The sequence below is a fragment of the Falco rusticolus genome, chromosome 8 (genome assembly GCF_015220075.1).
Source record: "Falco rusticolus isolate bFalRus1 chromosome 8, bFalRus1.pri, whole genome shotgun sequence".
Taxonomy (NCBI): Eukaryota; Metazoa; Chordata; class Aves; order Falconiformes; family Falconidae; genus Falco; species Falco rusticolus.
Window position 1 is genome coordinate 49,650,100 of NC_051194.1, and position 24,212 is coordinate 49,674,311.

Consider the following 24,212-nt stretch of genomic DNA (forward strand, 5'->3'; position numbering starts at 1 on the left):
TCTAAATTAGATGAATTTAGGTTTAAGTTACCACTTGTGACTTTTTTGCACTGTTAGTCGTATGAAAAAAATGTTATTGCAATGCAGTCTAACTTCAGAAAAGGTGTGGAGTTAAAATACAAGAATCTGGCATCTTTTTAGGAGATAAGTTAATCTAGCTATCTCATTTACTTCTGGTTTGGGATTGGCAGGGCTGGGTGATCTCACAGTCCAAAAGCCTCACTTCAGAGAAAACGCCAAATATTCACTGAAGTGGGATACCTAATTCTGTCTCTGCTTACATGAGTTGTCCAATATATTTTCCTTATTGTTGGATACATTGGGTTATCTGATTGTTACAGGCTATGCAAATCATCTTTGCTTAACTTCTGCTAGTAGTTGCAATTGGAGCTTAAAATTTAACAATTTCAGGCTAGACCTGTTTCTAGTCTCATGCTCGAACATTCTGTTATAGCAAAACTGACCTATATTTTGGTCGGTCTTTGTTTTGTTTTCTTAACCAACATGTAGGGCCCTTATGCCCTTCTGGTTAATCAGTTCATTTCTTAGTCTCATGCCCCTGACAGTTCAAATCTGACTTTATACAACAGAATTAAAACTTGCGATTTGTCAAATTAACACTGCCAATGAGATTTAGTATTAGTGGTTCAGACTTTGATGGTGCTCCACAAACAGAATACCATTTAGGCAAGTTACATGTCCGTTACATATCTTCTGTGTAAAATAGTAAATGGTCTTCTACTTGCTAGGTCATGTAGAGGAGGAGGAAACAGTGAAATGCACACCAGCTTAATAAATATCTTTTTGTACCTGTCTGCTTTTGTTCCCTGATCACTAACACACATTAATATAAAAAAATCAGTCAGGCTTAGTTCTGTGCATGAAGAAATAAAGTTATTTGGACTGACAGTTTGGTCCAAAACCAATGACATAAATAAGGATTTATTTCTTTTAAATTTAGATTTAATGTATCCAGTACTCTTTAATAGGCAGAATCTTTGATTAAGGACTGTTAGCTTTGAGAAAAAATAAAATCCAAATCTGAGTGTAGGAAACTTGTGAGTAGAGTACCACATTTTTTTTTTTTTTGTCTTGAGGAAAAATGTATGAGCAAATAAATACGAGCTGGTCTTTTTTTTTTATTTATTTTTAAAGAACAATGAACAATCAACTGTACTGGCACACTAAATAAGGAAATACTGTTGGAGCTACACTGTGCATAAGCTGACTTGTGGATAGTAATGATGAGAAAATTTAGAAACTTCCTAGTTAGTTTTGCTGATATGAATAGTCTGAAAATACTGCAGTTTGTTCTCTGTACCCAGTAGTGGGAAGAGGTGTGGGTGAGGAGTGTTTGTATCTCTAGCTTTATGGGAAAATAAGAGTACAAGTTTTAAGAGAATCATTCCTTAACAAACATGATGGGGTTTAGCACCCTCTTGAGGAAGACTACAGTGAGGAAAAAGTTAATGCCTTCGCTGCTGTATTGTGGGTCAGACAAATTCTGGTTTTCAACTTTAAGTTGATTTCCATTTCCCAAAACTGCAAGTCTGTGATGCCTTTTGTTTAGCTCAACAAACATAGAAAGCTACATCCATGAGACCAATTTTACAGATTTAAAAAAAACCCTTTAATTTAACTGTGCAGTTTTGTTAAATTCACCTTCGTGGGCTGGAGAAGGGGGGTGTCATCATAAAGACACATGGATCAGAGTAACAACTGAAAAAATAGAAAATGATGGAGAAAGAAAGGATGATTTTCTCCACTTCTCTCCAGTATTTTTGGCTGGGAAGGGAGAGTGATATCCCACATTAATCCTGGCTTGCAGGATATTGGGGTTTTTTGGCTGTGAAAATTTTACTACACAACAGTTTTCAATTGCCCAGCTTAGTCCAATGAATAGGTGTCTCTGACTAGCTTTGCTGAGACCCTGTTTTTTTAAGTGACATTGTAAGTCACTTCTAGAAATCTTCTGATTTGAATACATTGTACCTTACCACAATAAGCATTGTTTGAAGTCTCTTCCTATCCCAGCTTGGGTAGGGAAAGGCAGCTTAGGAGACGTGAATTTTTAAAAGAGGCTTAGAATTGAGGTATGTGTAAAGCTACTTTAAAAAAAATTAATTTTTTTTTAAACTATCTGAAGTTGAAATCTTGCAGTAATAAAAGTAAAACACAGGTGTGCATCCTCTTTTCTTACTGCTTGCTGGAAGTAACTTAGAAATCTGAAAAATAAATTCTTCCCATTTTTAAAATATATTTAGCAGAAGATTCTAAGATCTGTATCCCTCAGTTTCCCATGTTTCAGTTGGGGGAGGAGGAAGAAATGTAAAAATGCACTTTCAAAACAAGAGCTGACAGGAAGGTGTGTGTTTAACTACAGTGTCTAAAACTTGCGCAGCTCTTCTTAAACAGTGTTTTAAACTAGTTTGAAAGTGGCATGTGAAACATTCTGATTAATTTGTGAGTATGTAAGATTTCTTGTATTTGGAGTAAATTTCTGTTACATAGTTTAGGGGATTTTATTTATGATTACATTTTTCTCCTTTTCCTGTTGATTTAGGATATGATCAACTGTATTGGTGGAGTAAATGTGCTCTTTCCATTGCTGGAGCAGATCAGTTTTCTCGGTGGACAGATGCCTGAGAAGTCTGAAGGGGAAACTCTACCTCCAGAACTAGTTACTCCTGTAGAGGGAGACTGGGTGGTATTGTCATCCACCAAGGCGTCAGGTAGGAAAGTACACTTGAACTGAAATAATTTTTAAGCTTGATTTTTAAAAGCCTTCCTGTGAATGACAGGAAGTAATTTTATTATGTGCTTGCTTTTCTGGAGTACTTATGTAAAGCTGAAAGCCTTTCTGTTCCTAGATATCTGATGTAGGTACTGAGCACCAGGAGTTCAGCACTATGTAAAATTAACTTACTAGTGTATTTCAAATGTAGCTATATTTAATAGCATTATTTTTCTTTTCATCTTTTACATTAGTGTAAAAGTGCAGGCTTTTAATTTCTGTTCTGAAAAGTTGTTCTGATTATTTTGAGAAACTACGTTTGATGCAAAGTCTACTAATATCAACAGGAGGAGCTTTCCTACAATTTTAGTGCTGGGTCAGACAGCCACACAAAGACTTTGTAGGGTCAGAACAGTACTGTTTAGCCTTTAACCAAACTTTTATTTTCTTAGGAAAATGTTCAGACTCCTACCTCTTGAACACTCTATCAGATTTCAGTATTTTTAAAAAACAGGAAGGAAGCTTTAAAAATAGATTTGTAAAAACTGTGCTAATACTGACAACGAGCTTTGATCTTAACAAAAAGAACTGGGAAATAAAACAACTGGGAAATAACACCTTGCAAGGAAAAACAGTTTTTTTGTGTGTGTGTTAAATATGAAATGGTAAAGTAAAAAAAAAATAATACATCTTTGTCTCTTAATTTTTTGCGTATCATGGCTAGAAAGTGTCAGTTTGTAACTACAGAGGGAGAATAATTACAGCATATGTAAAAGATTGTAACTGAAGAGAAGTTTGTCTGTAACCTACAGCCAGATGGATGAAGCAGCTGAAGTAAGGACCAGGGTCGCTTTGTTCTGGAGTGGCATGGAATGAATGTGACTCTGCACTGGAAGAATCTAAAGACAGCCTACAGCTAGGGAACAAACAGAAAAGGAGTTGAGAAGTTCAGGAAATAGTGAGGAATATGAACACCTGATTTTACTTCTTCCCCTCTACTTTTATGCAGTGGTCCAGCAATAAACATGAGGCTTTTGGTACTGTTCTGTTTTGCAGAAGCCCGTCTGGAGAAGAACATTGTTGCAACTTTCATCTTGATGATAAAACACTTTATTCAGAGACATCATGTTAATCAAGAAAACCTCATTCACTCCCATGGAGTTGCCACCTTAGGAGCGTTGTTACAGAAGGTGAGCAAATTTGAGAAACAGCCTTCAGTAGTGTATTACTTCGAATTCAGTCCTGATGACTTCGAAACATTCCTAGTTTGGCTGGATTGTGAGGGTCTTCAAAGGTCTCAATACATGTTTTTCTTTCTTGTGTTTCTGAAAACAAGGAGGTGTGAGGAGTTGGTCTTGATCTGCTAAGTGAAACATGGTGTTTTGTCTTTGTTTCATGTTCTGCCTTTTTTTATTATAGATACTGTGTTGTATGATTATTCAAACACGACTGGTTTTGTGTTTCTTGTATTGCTTTAATGGAAGCAGACATTGCTGTAATGGATAAAAGAATCTCAAAATTTGGTTTTAAAAAAATATAAAGGACTGTTTAGGAAATTGAATATTTTGAGTGCTAATGCCTGTTGTTATTTTTAAAGGTGCCAAGCAACTTAATGGATGTGAATGTACTCATGGCTGTACAGCTGTTGATAGAACAAGTCTCAGTAGAAAAGAACATGCAGCTTTTGCAGCAGATGTATCAACACTTACTTTTTGACTTCAGTATCTGGAACAGTGGGGACTTCCCCTTTAGAATTGGTGAGTTCTTCAAGTTGGGCAACTGCACAAAGAGACAGTATTCTTCACTTGACATAAATAAGTATCTAGGTTCTAATAGAAAACTTCATATTGTAGGGCATATACAGTATCTTTCTACAATCATCAAAGACAGCAGAAGACTCTTCAGAAAGAAATATGGTGTGCAGTTTCTTTTAGACACGCTCAGGATTTATTATGGGTATGAATTTTATCTCTTTTACCTCATTTATTGTATGTGGCTGTTGCGTTTTTTCCCCCATTGTCCTAGTGAGAGAACTAATAAATAAAACTGCAGGTTGGCTTCTGGTTGATTTAATTGCTGCTTTCCCTTGGCTTTAATTTTTATGATAGGATTCTATAAAATATATGTCAATGTTAATGCTTGGAAGCAACATTAAAATTACAAAATGGAGGATTTTTACCATTATGAAAAGAGAGGATGTTTATAATTTTAAATTCTTTTATATCCTTGTGGAATATTGTACTTACTGAACTAGGACTTTCCTAGGAATTTAAAAGTTTAGCTTGCAGTCTTGGTGATTTATATCTGCTTATGAATATACTTATGTCATGGAGAAAGACTGGCTAGAGACCTTGCTTTTTCCTTTAGAAGGTGGGAGGGGGGAACCTGAAATCCTGACCTGTATCAGGTCAGTACAAGTCTACGTTTCAGGGCTTTTATAGCCTTAGTAAGTCTAATCTACTATTGGTTATTACTATTCAGTTGTATTACATCTGTAAAAATTGATAGCTTGTGCCATGATATCTGGGTAGATGAAAAATTACAGAACTAGCATGATCAAATAGCTATTAATGCGTCATGAAGAGCTTCTTTAGGTTGTCTTTGTCGGTGTATAGGAGTGGCTGCAAAGACAGCGATTTGGCTCCTGATGACCTTAGAACAATACGGACATCCCTCTATGGACTGATCAAATATTTCCTGAGCAAAGGTGGAACACATGAAGAAATACAGAGCATTGTAGGATACATAGCTGCCACCACTGAGGAGGAGCAGGTATCCAGTATGGCATAAATTAATAGTTTAAACTGCTCATGTTTTGATTTTTCTTCTTGGTGTTTAGAAATCTTGTCTTGTGTGCTTAAAAGGGATGGGTGGGGGGCACATACGCACAAAAAAAGACCACAAGCGAAGTGTTAATTATGCCTGGTTCTGTTTAGTTGTAGTTGGGGCTGGTTATAGAAGCACATCGGAAACCTGAGTAAATGCTCTGCAGCTGGCCATATTTTTGCTGGTTATTTTTTTTCTCCTGAAGAGGGCAGAAAGCACATGATGTGTAATACTGGCATTAGGAAAGTTCTCTTAGTTTACCAAACCAGATTAATTGGACTTGAACTGGTCAGAAATTGTAATGATGCCATTTCTATTTTGTAGACATCAACAGAAATTGAACTTGCTTTGTAGCTCTAATTACAGTTTGATAAGTTGTTCTCTATATAGAAAAAATGTTTCAAAAACCCAGAATTTTAAACACAGTAATATTGAGTAGACAAAATGTTTATTTTATAGCAAGCAAAGAGTAAAATTTAAAAGCCAATAAATTTTTCCCTAAACAGACCATGAAGCCTGAATGAACTGTGGATTAATTTAGTTGTCTTAATTCTGCAGCTCTGTGGAATTCTGGACGTTCTCTTCAGCCTACTTCATTCTAGCCCAACTCCAGACCAGCTTTTTTTATTGCTTTTTGAACCAGGGAATGCTGATATTCTTTATGCACTGTTATTGCATCAGAGGTACTCTGACAGGCTTAGAGAACTTGTGTTCAAGGTAATGAATTGAATTATAAGTTCTTAAATTAATCAATTGAATGTAAATTTGCATTTTTCGATGGTCTGACTGCAGAAGTGTATGTAATTGCAAAGATAGTAATCATCAAAGTTTTAATTTTTTCTTCTGTCTTCTGTTATGGCTTTTTTTTTACTGCCATAGTCACAGTGGAATTGGTGTTCTCTTGAAATAAAGTACTTGGATCTTTAAAAAAAATAATAGGTCCATGTTGTTTGAGTTGGCGTACAAAGTAAACCTGAAAAGCAGTGGACCAGCATGTTATATAGTGCACAATTAAGTTTAAGAGGTCTGGATGCTCCCTTGTTTTTATTTTGCATTTGTGTGTACTTTTTCTTGCAGATAGTGGAAGAGATGCTGAAATGTACTAAAGTTTATGAACGTAGTAAGCACCGTATGAGACTCAGAGAAGTGGGATACTCTGGACTGGGACTCCTTCTGAATGAATCACCAGTTACTGTTTCTCTGATTAAAAACCTCCTTAACCAAGTTCTATATGCAGGTAATTGGCAAGTGTTGTGTCTACCATTAGTGCTCAGAGGCAAACATACTTGGTTTTTGTTAGGAAAACCAGAACTGTTACCTTACAAAGCTGTTCCATTCAAAGTTCCCATTAGTTTCAGCTAATGTCTTCTAAATTTAGTTCTCTGAAGGTAGTTCCTTTTACTACCCTTGGCTGTAAAGGTGACCTCCAAGGCAATTTTAAATATTTAGCTGTTACATTCTTTTGCATGACACTGTTTGTATTGTTTTTTCTTTCTCCCCTACAGATCCTGCTGTGAATTATAAAGATCTCATAGCTATAGTGCATCTGGCTCATAGATCAGATATAAATGTGAGAGTGGTTATCTGTAGAAAGGTTAGTTGTCGTCTTTAAAACTTGAATTCTGTTCTTTAAGACCATAAGCTGTACAGTGTGGTATCTTAATTATTTATTTGAGACACAGTGGTGGTATTTGTTGCTACTGTTTCCTTTAGCAATTATTTATGTTAAAAATTAAGCACATCTGTCACTTAATGTTGATTTTTTTTTAATTCAAGTCCTTTTAAAAACCAAACCAAAAAGAAAAGCTTCATTTTGCTCTAGAAGATTCTCTTAATTTTCTAGATTCTCATGATTCTCTATTCTCTCCAGCCTGTAGAAAATAGAAGTTATTAGACTCCTTGAATTACTGAGTTTTCTCAAAGGATGCTTAAGACAATGATAACAGTTTTGGTTTTGTTCTTAATACATTATTTTGATGGAAAATATTATAGTTCAAAAGAGTGGTTGTGGATGCAGGGAAGAGACAGGAAGAAGCGGTGACTTTTTCCTAAACTAAGTGCTCTCTGGCTCATATAATTGGAATTAGTACTCAATGTAGCTGTGAGGCACTAATTGTCTATTTAGGTTTCTCTAAGTGAAAAAAGTGAAATGATGATGTACACTAGTGGTAAGCTATTAATACTGTAGCTTTCTTAATTTTATCTATTTAATAGTTCCTAATCAAACATATTTTCTGTTTTAAATTTTCTTTTTTTGTAGTGGCTGAATAGGATTATTAGTTGTGATAACTGACTTTTGCAAGAATTGTTGCAGAAGAGTGGCTGAAATGTGACACTTACCAGTATGCTTTGATAGCTTTTTTTTCCTGCCTACTCCTGAGAATTTTTTCTTTTTCCTCAAATCTCATTAGCAATTATATTTCTAATGAGAAGAATGATCTTGTGGCTTCTTTGCTTATTACTAACCAATTGTGGCTCTTTTGCAAGGTTCTAAAAAAATGCAAAAAAGTTGTAAGATCATGAAATGTCTAGTTGAAAAGCTAGAATGAATGCAGTTACAAGCTAAAATTAATGTGTAGGTATGGGATATCTTCTCCTGTCTTTAGGTTTTGCACCTCTTGCATTCCCAACTGGATGCAGCACAACAGATTTCTCAGCAGCTGGGCTGGCAGGACACTTTGATTAGACTGTTCCTGAAAGAAAACTCAGAGGTCCGGATTGGCTTTAAAGAGAACAGGGCTGATTCCTCAAGGGAAGAGGAAAAAAAGCCTCCTGCTGAAGAGCTTCAGAAACAACCTGATAAGACAGATGGAGATAAACCTGGCAGCTTTGCATCTGTTAATGGTCTGTTTGATCAGTGGAGTTTAGAAGACAACAAATCCCTGGATGTCCCTGCTCATTTCTCTGTTATGCCCCTGGAAGATGCGCCTACAGCAGAGATGTCTTTTAGGTCAGAGGACCGTGAAGAATTGTGGCACAGTAACCCTTCACATTTGAGTTTAGATCTGTCCAGTGTTGACTCTTACGAATTGGGTGACATGGTGAATCAGATGACAGATAGCCAGCCCAGCACACCATCACCTACAGAGAGCACAAAACCATTCTCTGGGCACCATGACAAAGAGCTGGGTGTTATAAACGACATGGGCTTCACTGCTGATCTTTCGCTATTTGAAAACCAAGGAGTAAGTAATTCACTCCCGACGCAGTTAATTTATCCAAATGTCTGCAATTCCTTTTCATTTTTTTAATCCTCTTGCTACTGGATAATTACTGTCCTTTTTTTTTTTTTTTTTGTGTCCCTCCCATCTTCCAACAGAAAAGTAAACAATATAGCACTCTTAGTGCTATATATATAGTAGGGATATTTCCTTTTGCTGTGTGCCACATTTTTTGGTTATCTAGTTGGAATAGCTTTAATGTTAAAAAAATAAATAAATAATGAAACCACAAACAAACCAAGAAAAGACTACAAACTCCCCCACCTCCCTTCTGTATTTCAACACACTTTAACTTCCAAAGGAGGTGTGGAGCAGACCTGCTGTGGAAAAATCAAGGGTATCTAAAGGTCAGGTTGAAATAATGATGTCAAAGTGAAGTCAGTATGTATTACAACTTATAAGCAAGGCAGAGTCTCTTATATTTGCCTTTTCATATATTTAGCAATTGGTCTTTAGACTGCAGAGTTTTCAGAAATCCTGAAGCGTGCAAGCATAGGGACTGTGATGAACGAGAAACATCTTGAAAGCTTTTCTAGACTAGGAGGGCTGTAAATATTTCTCTTCTTTTGTAGGGGGGTGATAATGAACTCATACAGTTACTTACAGACATCCTGCTGTGTATAATGTGGAAAGGCATTGAAAAATCTGACGATGCTGCTTGGATTGAGAGAGGACAGGTGTTTTCTGCGCTGACCAAACTGGGGATATCTAATGAGTTGCTGCGACCTTCAGATGAAATAAAACTCAAGTGAGTGTACACTTCAAGGACAGGCCCTTTCATCCCTTTTGAGGAAAAACAGAAAAAGTAAGGGGCATTAGTGAAGCTGGGGGAGGGGTGGGTGTTTCCCGGCAAGATGTACTTTTCTTTCCTTTCTCTTCACATGCTATCAGAAGTATATTCCGCTGCCCATTTAGTAGTGTCATGTGGCCATAAGGTTTTGAAACTGTATTGCAGGTTTCATAAGCCTCTCAAAATCTCTTTTACCTCATTGGCTTATTGAGAAGACTGCCATTAAATCACTGCAGACTAAGAGCTTCAATTAAATACTTAATTGGATTTTTTTAAAGCCACTTACACTTAGAACTTGCAGTAATTGCTCTGGGATTTTGTTTTTCATGCAGCTTGCTGGAGAAGATGTTAGAATGGTCAGTCACTGACAACAGAGATTCAAAAGCTCTGCCTACACATGCTGAAAATGCCTTCAAGCTCTTGCTGATTGTACAAGATTTCCTGCAGGCAGAAGGACTAGTTAATTCAAATTTATGGACAGAAAAGGTACAGTAACTGCATAATGGAAGGACGGTATATAGCCTGAAATAGTAATGAAACAGTTGTCAGCTTGAATACAGTCATCCCTTCTAGGCACATGTTTTGAAACTAGATATTACAGAGTAAGGGTTCGTAGTGCAGTGGATTAATATTGCCCCTTAGTGAGTAAAAAAGTGTGAATATTTACTACAGGGAATGTAGTTCATTGTGCAAATTAAGTAGGCCTGTAAGTCATACTCTTTATTGAAAATCCAGGTCTCTTCAGACTGGAAAAATACTTAAAAAATGCAGGAGCTAATGAAACTGTCAGTTGTAGCCTAAGCAGATTTTGCACAATTTATCAGTATGTATGACTCATTGCATGCCCTGAATAAAAGACCAGTGAAAACTCTTGCTTGTCAATTGCAAACTGAGAGAGATCGCTTTTGGACTGTGACCCATAATTGGAGTTTCAACATGATTTTGTGCATTTGTATGCAAATAGCTCAATTTTATGTATCAGAAATGTGAGGTCTGAGGAAGAAAATTACTAGAAAAGACTAAGTAGTAAGGTAAAGAAGCTTTCTGTCACCTGGCTGTTTCTTCTGCCTTCTTGACATATGTTGTAGGCACCCATAATTTGCCTCAATGTTTATGTGACTTCTGGCAGTGGTCATGCTTCCTTCACTGAGTTGTCCTTGCTTTTCTGTTTTTTAAGGCTAAAGGGGGAGAGGTATTGTATGGAAGCCATCATTATATCTTGATAAATCCTTAAAAGAAATCAGGTTCTTTAAGGGTGTGTCTTTGTAACTGTAATGTTAACAGTTGTCGACACAGTAATTCCTAAGCTGTTCTCCAAATTGTCTCCTTATAAGTAAATATCACTTAATCTTAAAGCTTTTAAATTTTTGTTGATCTAGCTTTGTGAAATCTAGGTAGAAATGAGATTTGAACTTTAGACCAATGAGAGTTGTGCTTATTGCCAACTCTGAATTGAAAATAACAGTACTTTCATACATTATCTTCCACTGTGTCTGAGGTGAATTTAAAGCAATGTAATATTCTAAGCAGGACAGTTTTCAGTCTGCCACAAAACCATTCATGTGATTCTGGGGCTTAACAAAAGAATGATTGTCCATTTGAGTAATTTTATTAGGGAATGTGTCAAGGTATATTAGTTTTAAGCAAACATGTCTGGAGAGTGAAATGTGCTGTTTCTGTTGTGAATGCATTTCACAAAGTTTGTATTGTTTATTGTATGAAAAAACTGACAGAAAGGAGTGCCTCCTAAATTATGGTTTTTTATTTTTTAAAATACATTAATAGTTGTTACGAAGTTTCAAGCATTTGCTAAATCAGATCCTCATGAAAGAAGCCTTGTTTTCATTCTAGGGCACTGTACATGCTGCTATCACTGGTAAATTATACTCATAGTACAGTCAAATAATTTAAAATACAAAGCAAAAGAATGAAATGAAATCCTATATATACTGAACCCAGGAATTACAATTTGGTATGGTATCTGTGCTGTTAATAATAGTGTGTTTTCAAGTGTAGTAATCCTGCTTGTGAAGTCTCTTAACTTTTCTAAGGAAATGGCATTTACTGGAGTTAAATTATAGGGAAAACATAAGTATATATACTGTATGCTGGTTTTGGCTTTATTCAGGGGAGATACTCGACTTAACATGCTGTGCTAGATAGATTTTTGTAGTTGGGAGTTGTTTCAAATTACTGGTTTAACTGCAGTGTCCTAGGATAATTTTCTGGGTTTGGGTAAGTTAGAAGTGTGAATGCAGCCTCTTCTTCGTGTCACCAGTTGGAGTAGCTGTTGTTAATTTTATTTCTTGCAAATGTTCTGTTTTTACAATAGCTCTTGGAAGAACTAGTGACTCTCATGGATAGCCTGTCAGTCTGGTACTCTGCTGGCCTAGAAGCAATTAGGCTTTCACAGGTGCAAGTCCAGTTGCTCCTTGGATTCATTGCACAAGATAACTTACAGGTTTGTTGCAAATTCTTCTAAGTGGTACTGTGTTTTAAGTGCATGTTTGATGTAAGTGTTGTGGTTTATGGGGGAGCTGCCCATACCAATGAGTAGACTGATGGGCGTCCTTCATCCTTCGGTAGGGAAGACGTTTTGTTAGTTCTTACCAGTTGCTAATTTACTCCACCATCTTGTCAGTGTGCACCTCCTGAGTGTGAGGTAGAGGACAAGCTGTTTGAAGATGCAACTATGTAGGCATTAGTGGCAGTAAGGTAGTGATTCTGATCATGACTTTTTGTTTCTACCATAAAATACATTTAGCAGCACTTTCAGGTTTATCTACATTAAGTGCATGTGAACCCGGACTGTTCTGTCAAATCAACATTTGGAACAAAGTTAGCAGAGCTGTGCCTGGGATGTAAGCCCTTCATGTAAAGCCAAGGTTGTTAGTTTAGGTATGTGATTATATTAATGCAGCTGTGTGACTTTGGGGTTGCAGCTGACTCAGGTTTGGTCACAAAACTTCTTGCAGGATAAGTTAATAGTGTCCATATTTGATGCATGTATGCCTGCAGGGTACCTGGGATGCAGCCACAATATGTATGTAGTCATGTGCTAAAAAGGTAGATGCTCAAAATTACTACCTTGAGGATTGCATTCATCTTTCGTTGTTTGTGTAGGTCTGTGCTATGGCAGCAGCCAAGTTGAACACCCTCCTTCAGACCAAAGTAATTGAGAGTCAGCCTGAAGCATGCTACCTCTTGGGGAAGCTGGAAGGCATCCTGAGCAGATCAATTGAAGAGAGGACAGAAACTTACTCATTTTTGATTCCTCTTGTTCGGACATTGGTATCCAAGATCTATGAACTTCTCTTCATGAACCTGCATCTCCCTTCACTGCCTCCTACCAATGGCAGCCCATCTTTCTTTGAGGACTTTCAAGAATACTGCAGCTCTGATGAGTGGCAAGTTTATATTGACAAATATGTAAGTAGTAGATGCTTTGTGTACGATTTTCTTCCTCTTTTTAGCCAGGAAAGCAGAACAACTCAGAAATCATGTTGTGCTTTTTGTTTTGTTTTGGTGGAACCAGATTATACCAAATATGAAGCAGTATGAAGATAATTCATTCAGACATGATCATGAGCAGATGGCACTTTATTGGAAGGATTGTTATGAAGCATTTATGGTGAACATGCACAGGCGAGACCGGGAGAGAGGAGAAAGTAAGCTTAAATTTCAGGTAAGGTTTTGAGTGAGTGCAAGTTTCTCTTGGAAGGACTATCTCAGGAGTTGCCTTCTAAAAGATGGAGAAAATAAGTTCCAGGATGATCCAATTTATTGCAGTCAGGTTGATTGTTTTAAGATTTTATAGGCAGGTGACTATATACACTTGTAGGATATGTCTTTTAATTCTGTTCTTTCTCTTTAAGAGTCTTATCTGTAAGCAGAGTTATATTAGGACAGTAGGCCTTTTTCATAGTACGGCAACCTAGAATTAAGCTCAGCGATAAGCTGCATCTTCTTCTACTCTGATGTTTTGAATTACTAAAAATTCTCCATTATGAGATGAGTCAGTGGGATTATTATTATTTTTTTACGCTACTTCAATACAATGGAAACATTTAAATTTAAAACAGAGAATGGATCATAATTAATGTGTGGAAAAATTGTTTCTGAACTGACTTTTCTTTATAAGATCCAGACTCAGTTTAGGCATTAGAATTAACTGGTAATTACAGCAACTAGTTAGCCATCTCTGGTTTTCCCTTTGCCTTCTTAATAAGGGCTCTTTGTAGTAAGTCTTTTTTTTTTTTTTTTTTTCAAGCCGCTAAAGGAAGAATACAATGTGAGTCACGTTCTAGAATACCAGAACTTAAATCCTACCTATTATAATAGTATTTCCAATACTGACCACTTTTCTCATGGTGAAAAATTGCGTTCATATGAATTCAGCATTGATAGATAACGCTTTCTTCACATGTTTTAAGTTGAGGTTTGGTGCCATTTCTTCCCAAACTAAGCTTTTTCAAATTTAGCATCATCTTACATTTTCAGAAGGTTTTTCCAGTTTGTTTGTTCCTTCTTAATTTCTGAGAATTCTTGCAAGCCACAAAGCATGTTTTTGAAGGTCAGAGTTATTTCAATGCTAGATTTATTGTTAATGGTCTTTCAGGAGCATTTTGTGGAACCATTCAGCAGAAAGGCTCGACAGGAAAATCTGCGGTACAACAGTATGCTGAAGCAACTCCACAGTCAACACACAGCTACTCTGAGACAGTGGAGAGCAGCCCAGCTTTATTTGCTCTCTGAACGTGGTCCTTGGTCTGAAATGTAAGAGTAAAGTTCTTAAACCAGATATGCTTAAAAGGAATTTGCTCATGTGACTAGCTTACTGTTTAGTGTTTTTAGAACAGTATCAATTTGACTTTGATTCTTGAGATGTGAAGTTAATCTTGAATGCGTCTTTTATAGTGTTACCTGCATTTAACTATGCAAATGTGAAGTCTGAAGTGTAATGCTGAGCTGATTACCTGGATACTAGGTTTTCTTGCTAAGTGACAAATAAAAATTAATTATCTTTAAAGTGATTGCAAAAACTTTTTGAGAGATCCTATGAGATTGGTGGTTCTGTTGGAAAAGAGAATACGCTTGTTAATAAAGACTTTGAGTTTTTATGCATGAAGCTAATTTCACTTTGAAATAACATATTTTGCCTGTCTTAGCTTTTGGGGAAGTTCTGGATAAATTTTTCTTTTCTTTAGTCTTTTAATTGTCTTTAATTGAAAGTGTAAACGGTATTTATTTTCTACTGAAATAAATTGTTTACAAAGTGTTTTAGGATGATCAGAGCTGCAATACGAAATATAAAATTAAAATGCAGTTTATTGCTTTTGTTTTTGACAATGCATGAGTGGATGACAAGTGTTTTTCTAAATTTGTACTCTTTCGTAATCAGTTCTTACAAGTCTCTACCTTCTTTTAACTGTTTTTTATGAATGTTCTTGTTTTCCTAGGAAACAGCATCCTATTCACTGGAAACTTTCAAATGTGGAAAATTTTTCACGTATGAGGCTAAAACTAGTGCAGAATTACAACTTCAACTCTCATCAGGATGCTAGTGACCTGAGAGATAATTTAGGTAAAATTGTATTTGCTGTTTCACTTGGAAATCTCCAGTCTTTACTGAAGAAAGATGCACACTTCACCCTTTGTTTTTAAGAATTAGGGTATGGTAGATATTTAAATCTTTATTTTTATTTGCTCTATAGTAAAATGTGTAACATGAGTGGTGCTTTGATGTGAAACAGTGTCTCCCTACTGAGTAGAATTGATTTCCCCTTTTTCATTGAAATTTGTATTTTTTGCGGGGGGGCGGGGAAGGAAAAATTAAAGAACTCCTTTGTTTTAAAATAAGCGGCCACATAGCTTTTTGGCATAGGATTATTTTTTCAAGAAAAGTAAACAATGAGATCTGAGTAAGCAGACAGTATTTGCGTAAAAACTTTTAAAGCTTACAATTAAAATATATAGATATGAAGCATTTTGTTTCAGAAATGTGCCAAACAGCTCAGTTACTGGTGTAAACAGTTCTTTAAGTTAGGTGTGTTGGATATCAAGACTAAATCCCAAAAAAATAACACTCTTGTAAGCCCAAGTAAGCAAAATGCAAACACAGTGTATTTCCATGAAATCTGTGTGCTTTGACAGTGTCTGGCAGAACACTGCAAAATACTTTATTTGAAATGTCCACATCAGAATTCTGTTTAAAATTTTTGAATGTGTTTCTCTTCCCTTAATACTATGAGGATTTGACATATATTTCAGTGTAGTTCAGGGAGTATTTTTATTGTTCTGCTTGCCCCCAAAAGTATTCAAGTCTGGTTGCTTCTTACTCAGTTAAAACCAGCATTCAGTTGCAGAAGATACACTCAGAAGTTCAGCTTTCCAAAAGTATAGCAAAAATTATTCTGAGCCCAGTTGTCTCTTTATGATAGGTGTGCACCAGACACAGCCCTCTAGTGAGTCTCTGCTTCTGGAGGTGGTGAAGCAGGTGAAAGTGAGTGACTTGGAAGATGATGTTCTTGAACTACCGGAAGAAGATATAGCAGCTAGTTCCAATTTGTAAGTACAGCTGGATAGAACAGTGTAAATTTGTCCAGTCAAGTCCATTGTGCCTGAGACTGAAATACCAAGCCTGAAGAGTGATGCTATATGAAATGATGTCTGGTAGTCTAGTCTGAAACATTCAAGACTGCTGATGGAAGTAGCTTCATATGATTATTTATGCTGTACTTTTAATGTCATTCAAATTTGATTCTTTTCTGAACTGAACTCTTTAACAAGTACCAAGCAACTGTATAATCTGCCCAACCCTGTAACACTTAGTGATATTTTTGTAGGGACGAGAAGGATGAGCAAAGCCAGAAAGAAAAGCTAATACTGTCTGAAGACTGTGAACTCATTACAGTAATTGATGTGATACCTGGCAGGCTGGAGATCACTACCCAGCACATCTATTTCTTTGATTGTAGCATTGAAAAAGAGGAAGGTGAGCATTATCACTATCTTTTTCTTTTCAGTGCAGTTCAGCATTCTGTTTTTAGTGGGTTGAGTTTGACCTTTTTTTTTTTTTTTTTTTTTTTTTTTTTTTTGAGCATCAAACAGATTGTGAAGAGACAAGATGTGGATCTGTACTTAAAATTGATATTCTGCTTAGTGGTCAGTGGCTGGCTGATCTGTTCAGAATCAGGAACCTGGAACTGTACTCGCTGAGCTGCTAAATTGATTCACTATTCTTAGTATTTCTTAAAATTAAGTTTGCTGACTAAGAAACTGTCATTACCTCTAATTTGCTGCCTAAATGGCACCTCCCTGTTCTCTCTGACAAATAATGTGTCACTCATACATTGATTAAAAAGTAATAGTAAGTAATGATTAAAATAGTAGTACTATGTAAACATTAATCACCTATATTAATTTACTGAACTTTAATAGAATATACACAGTTGAGTGTGAGAGTAGTGAACTGAATTGCTTGACCAATAATGGTAAAATTTTCTAAAGTAGTGAATCAAGAAGTTATCTGTTTGGTAACTCTAAACATAAAAGCTTTTATTTTGAACCCATTCAAGAAAGAAAAGGGGTTTGGTTCATGTCTTGTCAACAGAACACATTTATAATGTGTCTTTGATCAGACAGCAAAAATAAGTTTTACACTCCATCAGATATTTCCTGCTGCATCTTTCAGCAGAACAATAGATGAAATTAATATTTTCTCAGCAAAACAGTTAATCAAGCCACACATAAAGTTTACTTTTTCTAGGAATAACTGAGGTGATTGGAAATGAAACTGCATTATGTCTCTCTCTCTATGTCTATAGATAACTGCGTTATGAAAAGGTTTTGATATATTCCTTGTCATTAATCAAAGTGCTCTTCCTAGGGGTAGGCTTTGATTTCAAGTGGCACCTTTCTCAAATCAGAGAGATACATTTGCGTCGGTACAACCTGAGGAGGTCAGCTTTGGAGATCTTCCTTACAGATCAAACCAACTATTTCCTGAACTTCAATAAGGAGGTATGGCTTTCCCAAATCTCCATGATTTATATAATTAGCACAAGTTTCAAGTTCAAGGTTATTGATTATGTCTTATTTGAATCTTGTGTCTTTCATAGTACTGTAAGACTAGCGGCAAAAGGTTTGCTGGATATAGCCATTATGGGAAATTACACTGCAGTCTGCGAAAACCCCGATCTGGCATGTAGAAACTGCTTAGTTGTGAAAAGATGGATAAAACAATCTTCTTTTTCCTGTCTCTCTCTGTTACAATAACAACTATTCAAGTAAAATTACATTTGTAGTAATCTAAATATCCTGAAGCCCATGCATTCTTTTCAAATATTCTGAGCAAATTAATTATAAAGCAAAGGAGACTTTCTGTTTTACCACAACATTGGAAATCTCTGCTATTTCTATATTCCATTGTTCAGGATTAGTGAACATCCCCACGGCCCTCAGAACCCAAGGATAATGTCAGTAATCCTTTTATGTGGGACTAAGATAAATCTCAGAACTTAGGTTCAGTTACATACTAGTAGGTCAGTTTATGAATAGCTCCTATAAAGTGTGTGGGGGTTTGGGTGTTTGGGTGTGGTGTGGGGGTTTTTTTTTGGTTTTTGTTTTTTTTTTTTTTTTTTTTTTTGAGTAAAGTAATCTTTGCGATAGTTTTGTAGGGAGAATGTTGGTGCAATTTTACTTGAGCAGCAGCAGTATTTCCTGGAAGACTTCTGTGGCAATGATGATTTTCTGTGTAGCATCTGCAAAAAACCAACCAAACAAACCCCCCCCATAACATATGTTGCCTTTATATCCTATGTAACTGAAGGACATCACATCCACCCATGTCCAAATGCAGCAAGAGATAGAAGTGTTTAGAAGTGTAACTGTGTTCCATTTATTTCACATTTTAATTAGCAGAGAAGTTGTTTACTTGTCAGCTTCAATCTCCAGAACAAATTTTTTATTAATGCTGTTTTCTAACAGGTACGAAACAAAGTATATAGTCGCATACTGTCACTGCGTTCTCCAAATATTTCTGGGACCAGATCTCCACAGGAACTTTTTAAAGCCTCAGGTTTGATGCAGGTATGAGACGTCAGCATAAATGGTCTAGAGCTTTCCTGTGCTGAAGGAGTCCTGGAAGGTCCTGGACTAATGATTTTAGTGGTTGGGGTTTTTTTTTCCCTCCAGAGTTTAGATGGCAACTGCCAAGTTGTGTACTCTCAGTCTGGTCCCTGAACCTTCACATGCATAATTGTTTTGTGTTTGCAGTCAGTGAGGTAAATGGGTAGAACCAGGTTCTATTCACATGATTATAACAAGTATTCTAACAAGAATGGAAAACACGTAGCAGTCTTGCTTCTGTTTTTAGTCCATGATCTCGGGTGCATGTTTTGGAACTTCTTTCACTACATGTGCAAATAATTTTCCCTGCTACCTGTTCATGATGGGGCTTTTGACAAAACCCTTGTGAAGATTAAGCAGGAAATATGGTCTTAAGGGAATTAGTAATGCTGATATAAAAGGCAAAATGTCTGTATTGCCCTAAACATGGATAAATTTTAAATGTAGTAAATGTAATTCTATCTTCAGTCTCCTTATGCCACAGTTATTGTTTTCTCTGAGGGAGGAAGCTTTACAAATCACTTGTAAAATATTGGAAATACTTTGTTATTATCTTTATCACCCTAATGATAAAAGCAATGATGTGGTACATTTCCATAGTGAAAATATCATCAGTAATGAAATGTCTCCATCACACTACAGATAGATATTGAGCCCATCTGAACACAGCTCTGTCTGTTCTTTGGTTTAAAAATATAACAGTGGAGCAAAGACACAAGGACAATGGTAGTTTACAAATTCCTGTACCATTAACCAACAGAAGAATTTACAAATAAGTTTTTACTTTAGAACTCTAATGGGCTTCAGAGTTCTGTTCCCTTTTTTCTTAGTACCCGTTTAGCTGCCTTGGTTTTGTTTCATTTCTGTTTTTCTTCTCCTTTTTTTATTCTGAGACTGCTAGTTTTCTGCTGCCCTGTATTTAAAACATCCCCTGGCATCAATCAGGGACATGAAATATAGGAGCACAAAGGGAAAATTAAACTTTATTTAGGAGAAATTAAGCTTGGACTTTCATACCATTCTTAGTCTCGTGCTTTTCACTTGTCAGTACTATCCTCTGGCAGATAAATACTGATAAAACATGTAATTTGCACTGGTGGTATCTTTGATGTAGTCACTTCTGTTGTGTCACTGTCGTCTTTTTTTTTTTTTTTTTCCTCCTTCAGAAATGGGTGAATAGAGAAATATCCAACTTTGACTACCTTATTCAGCTGAACACAATGGCAGGACGAACTTACAATGACCTTGCTCAATATCCTGTGGTAATTAAAAAAAAAAATAGTTTTTAAATTTTTGCCAAAGGTATGTATTATTTCTATTTTGAAAGGTGAATTTTTTAATGTTTGATTTTATTTTATTTTTTTTCCCTCTAGTTCCCCTGGATTTTACGAGATTATACTTCAGAAGAACTGGACCTGAATAATCCTGCAGTGTTTAGGGATCTGTCCAAACCCATAGGGGTGGTAAATGAAAAGAATGCTAAGGCTGTGAAAGAGAAGTATGTATTTGAACACTTAGTTCTGTTTCTGTGGTTTTTCTGAGCCTCCAGGCTAATAGCACGTTTTAAAAATAATGTTGTGACAGTGAAATTTTTCAAGCTAGTTTTATAACATCACAGATGCATTTGCAAATGTTGATTTGTTGTTCTTGTTCCTGCTGCATTCAGATTAGTTAGTTTATATGGCACTGAAAGGACAAAAAATAGTGTTTTAAAATTTGAGTTGTTTCTCAGTTGTGGAGGTAAAAACCTGAAAGGCTGTAGAAACAATTTAATTGCCCAGCAGCTTGAAGAGTCATACTGTGTCCAATGTCTGCTTCAAGTTAAGGAATATGAAATCATACTGATGAGTTGAATTGCCTGTGCTGAGAGGGAGCATTGATCCTAAATCTGTGCTTCCTGCTCTTTTTTGCAGGCATAGATTATTGTCTTTGAAGTACAATACAACTCAAGAACTTCCAGTAACTCCTGTAGGTAGTAATGACATATACTTAGACCCACACATCAGTATAGCCATCCTTCCTTTTTTGCTAGCCTGGGGAGAGAGTGTGCTACCATACTACATTGCACTTGTCAGGCATCTTCCAAAACCAGCTTTCTTCGGAAAAGAACAACGTTGGAGCATGGAGAATTTTCTTTGATTAGGCTCTATCCCTGACTGTAATGAAACTGGTTCTCTAGCAGTATGTTTAGCTGTAGTTTCTCTTGACTAGCCTTGTGACACTGAGGAAATATATCAGCCAGATGGTGGCATCGTACTTCAGAGTGTGTTTGCCAGTAGAAAAGGAAATGGGCATGAGTGTTAAATGTCTTTTCTGCATCCTGACACAGTCACACCACACTCTTATTTTTTTATTTTTTATTTTTTTTTCTTAAATCTTGCAGGAAACTGTCACAAGTCCCTTCAATAATAAATATTTAGTTTAGTGATGTGGGGATTTTTGTCTGTTGTATGAAGTCCTGCAAAATCAGTCCTGTCTTGCACTTTATCCAGTTTCTGACACCTGATAGCAAATGCCTAGGCAGAGTATAACAAGAGCTATGTGGTGGCTTCACCCGGTGAACGCTTCTATCTTTCAGCAGTCTTCTGCTTAGGGACTCCCTAAGTCAGAATTTGAATCGTCATGTTTAATAGAAGTCCGTGTATTTTTCTCTTATAGATTGCTGTGATCATTTCTTCTGAATCCTTACCTCCACTAAATATAATCCACATGTAAATCAGCTGTAGTGCTCAGTTTTATTTATAAAGATTTATTTTTTTAGATATGAGAATTTTGAGGATCCCCTTGGGATGATTGACAAATTTCACTATGGGACACATTATTCGAATGCTGCTGGTGTCATGCATTACCTCATTCGGGTAGAACCTTTCACAACGCTTCATATCCAGCTTCAAAGTGGCAGGTATGCTGTGAGCAAATAAGCAGCACCTTTCTTTTTCTTCCTTATCATTTTAATGAGGGGAATGATCAACCTAAGTTTTCTGATCCACAGATTCGACTGTGCTGACAGGCAGTTCCACTCTATTCCTGCTACCTGGCAGGCGCTCATGGACAACCCCAATGATGTCAAGGAACTTATTCCAGAGTTCTTCTACTTTCCAGAGTTCCTGGAGAATCAGAATGGTAAACTGACTGCTCAGAGTATTTTCTCAGAAAACTGTTCTTGTATTATTCAGAAAAGAATTGTTGCAACCATTTGTGAATGCTGTGGAACTTTTCTTATTTAATCTTTAGTGCGCTTGTAGAAATTACTTTAATCATCATGCTGGCTTCAGACTGTTTAATGAAGACACCAGTTGTGTTAAGCAGCAGCCTAAATGTTTAAAATTTAGACTGGGGTCTTAAGGATGGTTACAAATAGCATTGGTTACGTAATGTAAAATATCAGAGGTGCTCATCCAATCTTTGAAAAAGAAGCTAGCAATAGTTAATACTGATGAAATAGTTCGCAAAATTTAATACAGATTAATTAGCATTCTTTTTACTGGGTTCATTGGGTGATAGTTTGGACATCTTTAAACATGTGAGGTCTTTCATTTGTTCAAGATAAGCAGTATATTTTCTGCATGTTACTGTTCTCTTCCAATGCAGTGTTAAATCACCTGATTTTAGAGCCATGTAAGATCTCAGTATCCCTCAGAAGGAGGGAAAAAAAAAAAAGCAAGCTGTTTCACTTGTATATAATGCTGATTGAAAAGACAGCATCCTGCATTCTCATAAAAGACTCTTAGCCATTTTCTGATTTACATTTACTACACAGGGAGTTGTTTCTCTACCTATTACAAAATTTAAAAATGGATTTTTATGTTTGTGCTGCTGCTAAGTCAGCCTGCTGGCTACAATCTACTAGAGATCTAAGTTAAAAAAATTGGGAACACCCAAGTCACACTTTCAAAAGTCATTTAAGTATTAAGAGTTGTTCTAATGAAAGCTGGTGCGATTTAAGACTTCTTGAAAGCCTTGATTCTACAACCATTTAAACCTATAAGTAACTTCATTCTTATGAACAACTTTATTTAAATGTTTTGGTCTCTTAATGCTGGTAGAACAAAGCAAATGCAGATGTATTTGTGGATAGGTATGTAAAAGATTAATGCTACTTTTAAGATTGGGACTTAAGGTTGGAATAATTTATGTGCTTTGAACAATTGTTGTCCTGTATCATTTAACGTTATAAATATTCAGAGCAGAACTTTGCCTCCTATGTTGGTGGTAGGGTTATTGGAGATTCACATTGAGAATTTTTCAATATCCTTCCCTTGTGCTGAGAAAAGAATGCTTTTTAGTCTTTATTGAGAAATCAAGATATTTGAAAAATTTTGTAGTAACTTAAACTTCTCCAAATTCTTCACTAGGTTTTCACCTGGGTCAGCTTCAGATATCCAAAGAGGTGGTAAATGATGTTGTTCTCCCCAAATGGGCCCACTCCCCAGAAGACTTTATTTATAAACACAGGAAAGCTCTGGTAAGATGATGTTTGTACATGTGAAATAATGAAAAAGAAAGCGCATCTTCATGTTGTCACTGTGGCTTAAGTGTAAAATACTGGGACTACATTTGAACTAGAGTTGTGGTTGCATTTGACATTACACGTACCATTAGAACTTTCAGTTAAAAGCATTGCGTGTTGATAAAATGCTGAAAAGAGAAAAAGGGAAGAGCTTGAAGATACTAATCACTTGGGAGTTTTCTGCCCTAGGAGATAAAATGCAGGATTAGGTGGTTTTAGGTGATAAGGCTTCCTCTGCTTTTTAAAGATTATGCTGTATTTTATTAGGGAACTAGCATCTTAACTTCCCTTGCATAGTTGCATTTCAATAGTCTAGATGTGCTGCTTCACTGTACAAATTTTCCCTCTTAGTCAGCAGTTACTGCCCTAACCACACATGGATGCTTCTGCTCTATAACTTGTTTGTAGATGCTTTTAGTTTAGGAATTAAATTTCTTTTGCAGAAAATAGTAAATACTTCAAGAAGGGAGTGGTACTCATTCTTAAAAGAGCATTTTTTCCTTTTAGGAATCTGAGTATGTTTCTGCTCATCTTCATGAATGGATAGATTTGATTTTTGGCTACAAGCAGAGGGGACCAGCTGCAGTGGAGGCACTCAATGTGTTCTATTATTGTACTTATGAAGGTACAAAGCAGTATGCTCTCTTGTCATTGTCATCAGGCTTACGGGTTTTCAGTATTAGACAGAAAACACTAGATTTGTGAGCATGTCATACAGTAGCATATGGTAAGGCAGCAGAATTATAGATGAAATGTGGCAGCATAATAATTGTAATTTGTCATCAGATAACCAGGATAATTGGTATTTTGATCAGAAGTTGTAAACCTGAAATGTTAATAAAGTTGGTGTTTGTTTGTTTTAAAGGGGGGCTGGTCCAGTTGATTGTATTTTGTTTCTAAAAGTGCTTGGGGTTTTTTGTTAGTTTGTAATTTCCTCGCTTAAAATGATTTGTGGGAAGAAGTTTCTTGTGGTTTAGGAGTCAAGGCAAATTGCTTACAAAC

The 24,212-nt window shown here is 36.2% G+C and overlaps 1 protein-coding gene across 8 annotated transcripts in view; it reads left to right on the forward strand.

Moving 5' to 3' along the window:
• NBEAL1 (neurobeachin like 1) overlaps window positions 1–24,212 on the forward strand; it is an 89,238-nt gene that overhangs the window by 46,742 nt on the left and 18,284 nt on the right. For 4 of the 8 annotated variants that reach the window (XR_005105991.1, XM_037398763.1, XM_037398765.1 and 1 more), the window contains 27 exons: window positions 2,564–2,732; window positions 3,791–3,924; window positions 4,332–4,491; window positions 4,588–4,690; window positions 5,350–5,506; window positions 6,119–6,277; window positions 6,638–6,797; window positions 7,066–7,154; window positions 8,167–8,745; window positions 9,354–9,529; window positions 9,904–10,057; window positions 11,904–12,032; window positions 12,695–13,000; window positions 13,107–13,256; window positions 14,190–14,347; window positions 15,031–15,155; window positions 16,012–16,138; window positions 16,417–16,565; window positions 16,682–16,735; window positions 17,460–17,593; window positions 18,560–18,661; window positions 19,867–19,962; window positions 20,074–20,198; window positions 21,462–21,602; window positions 21,693–21,823; window positions 23,056–23,165; window positions 23,718–23,835. Coding sequence is in view for 7 of the 8 variants with exons in the window: in XM_037398763.1 (XP_037254660.1) it covers window positions 2,564–2,732; window positions 3,791–3,924; window positions 4,332–4,491; window positions 4,588–4,690; window positions 5,350–5,506; window positions 6,119–6,277; window positions 6,638–6,797; window positions 7,066–7,154; window positions 8,167–8,745; window positions 9,354–9,529; window positions 9,904–10,057; window positions 11,904–12,032; window positions 12,695–13,000; window positions 13,107–13,256; window positions 14,190–14,347; window positions 15,031–15,155; window positions 16,012–16,138; window positions 16,417–16,565; window positions 16,682–16,735; window positions 17,460–17,593; window positions 18,560–18,661; window positions 19,867–19,962; window positions 20,074–20,198; window positions 21,462–21,602; window positions 21,693–21,823; window positions 23,056–23,165; window positions 23,718–23,835 (4,195 nt within the window). In the remaining variant the exon portion in view is untranslated. The remainder of the gene's footprint in view (window positions 1–2,563; window positions 2,733–3,790; window positions 3,925–4,331; window positions 4,492–4,587; window positions 4,691–5,349; window positions 5,507–6,118; window positions 6,278–6,637; window positions 6,798–7,065; window positions 7,155–8,166; window positions 8,746–9,353; window positions 9,530–9,903; window positions 10,058–11,903; window positions 12,033–12,694; window positions 13,001–13,106; window positions 13,257–14,189; window positions 14,348–15,030; window positions 15,156–16,011; window positions 16,139–16,416; window positions 16,566–16,681; window positions 16,736–17,459; window positions 17,594–18,559; window positions 18,662–19,866; window positions 19,963–20,073; window positions 20,199–21,461; window positions 21,603–21,692; window positions 21,824–23,055; window positions 23,166–23,717; window positions 23,836–24,212) is intronic. The other 4 variants (XM_037398761.1, XM_037398764.1, XM_037398766.1 and 1 more) reach the window with 1 other exon arrangement.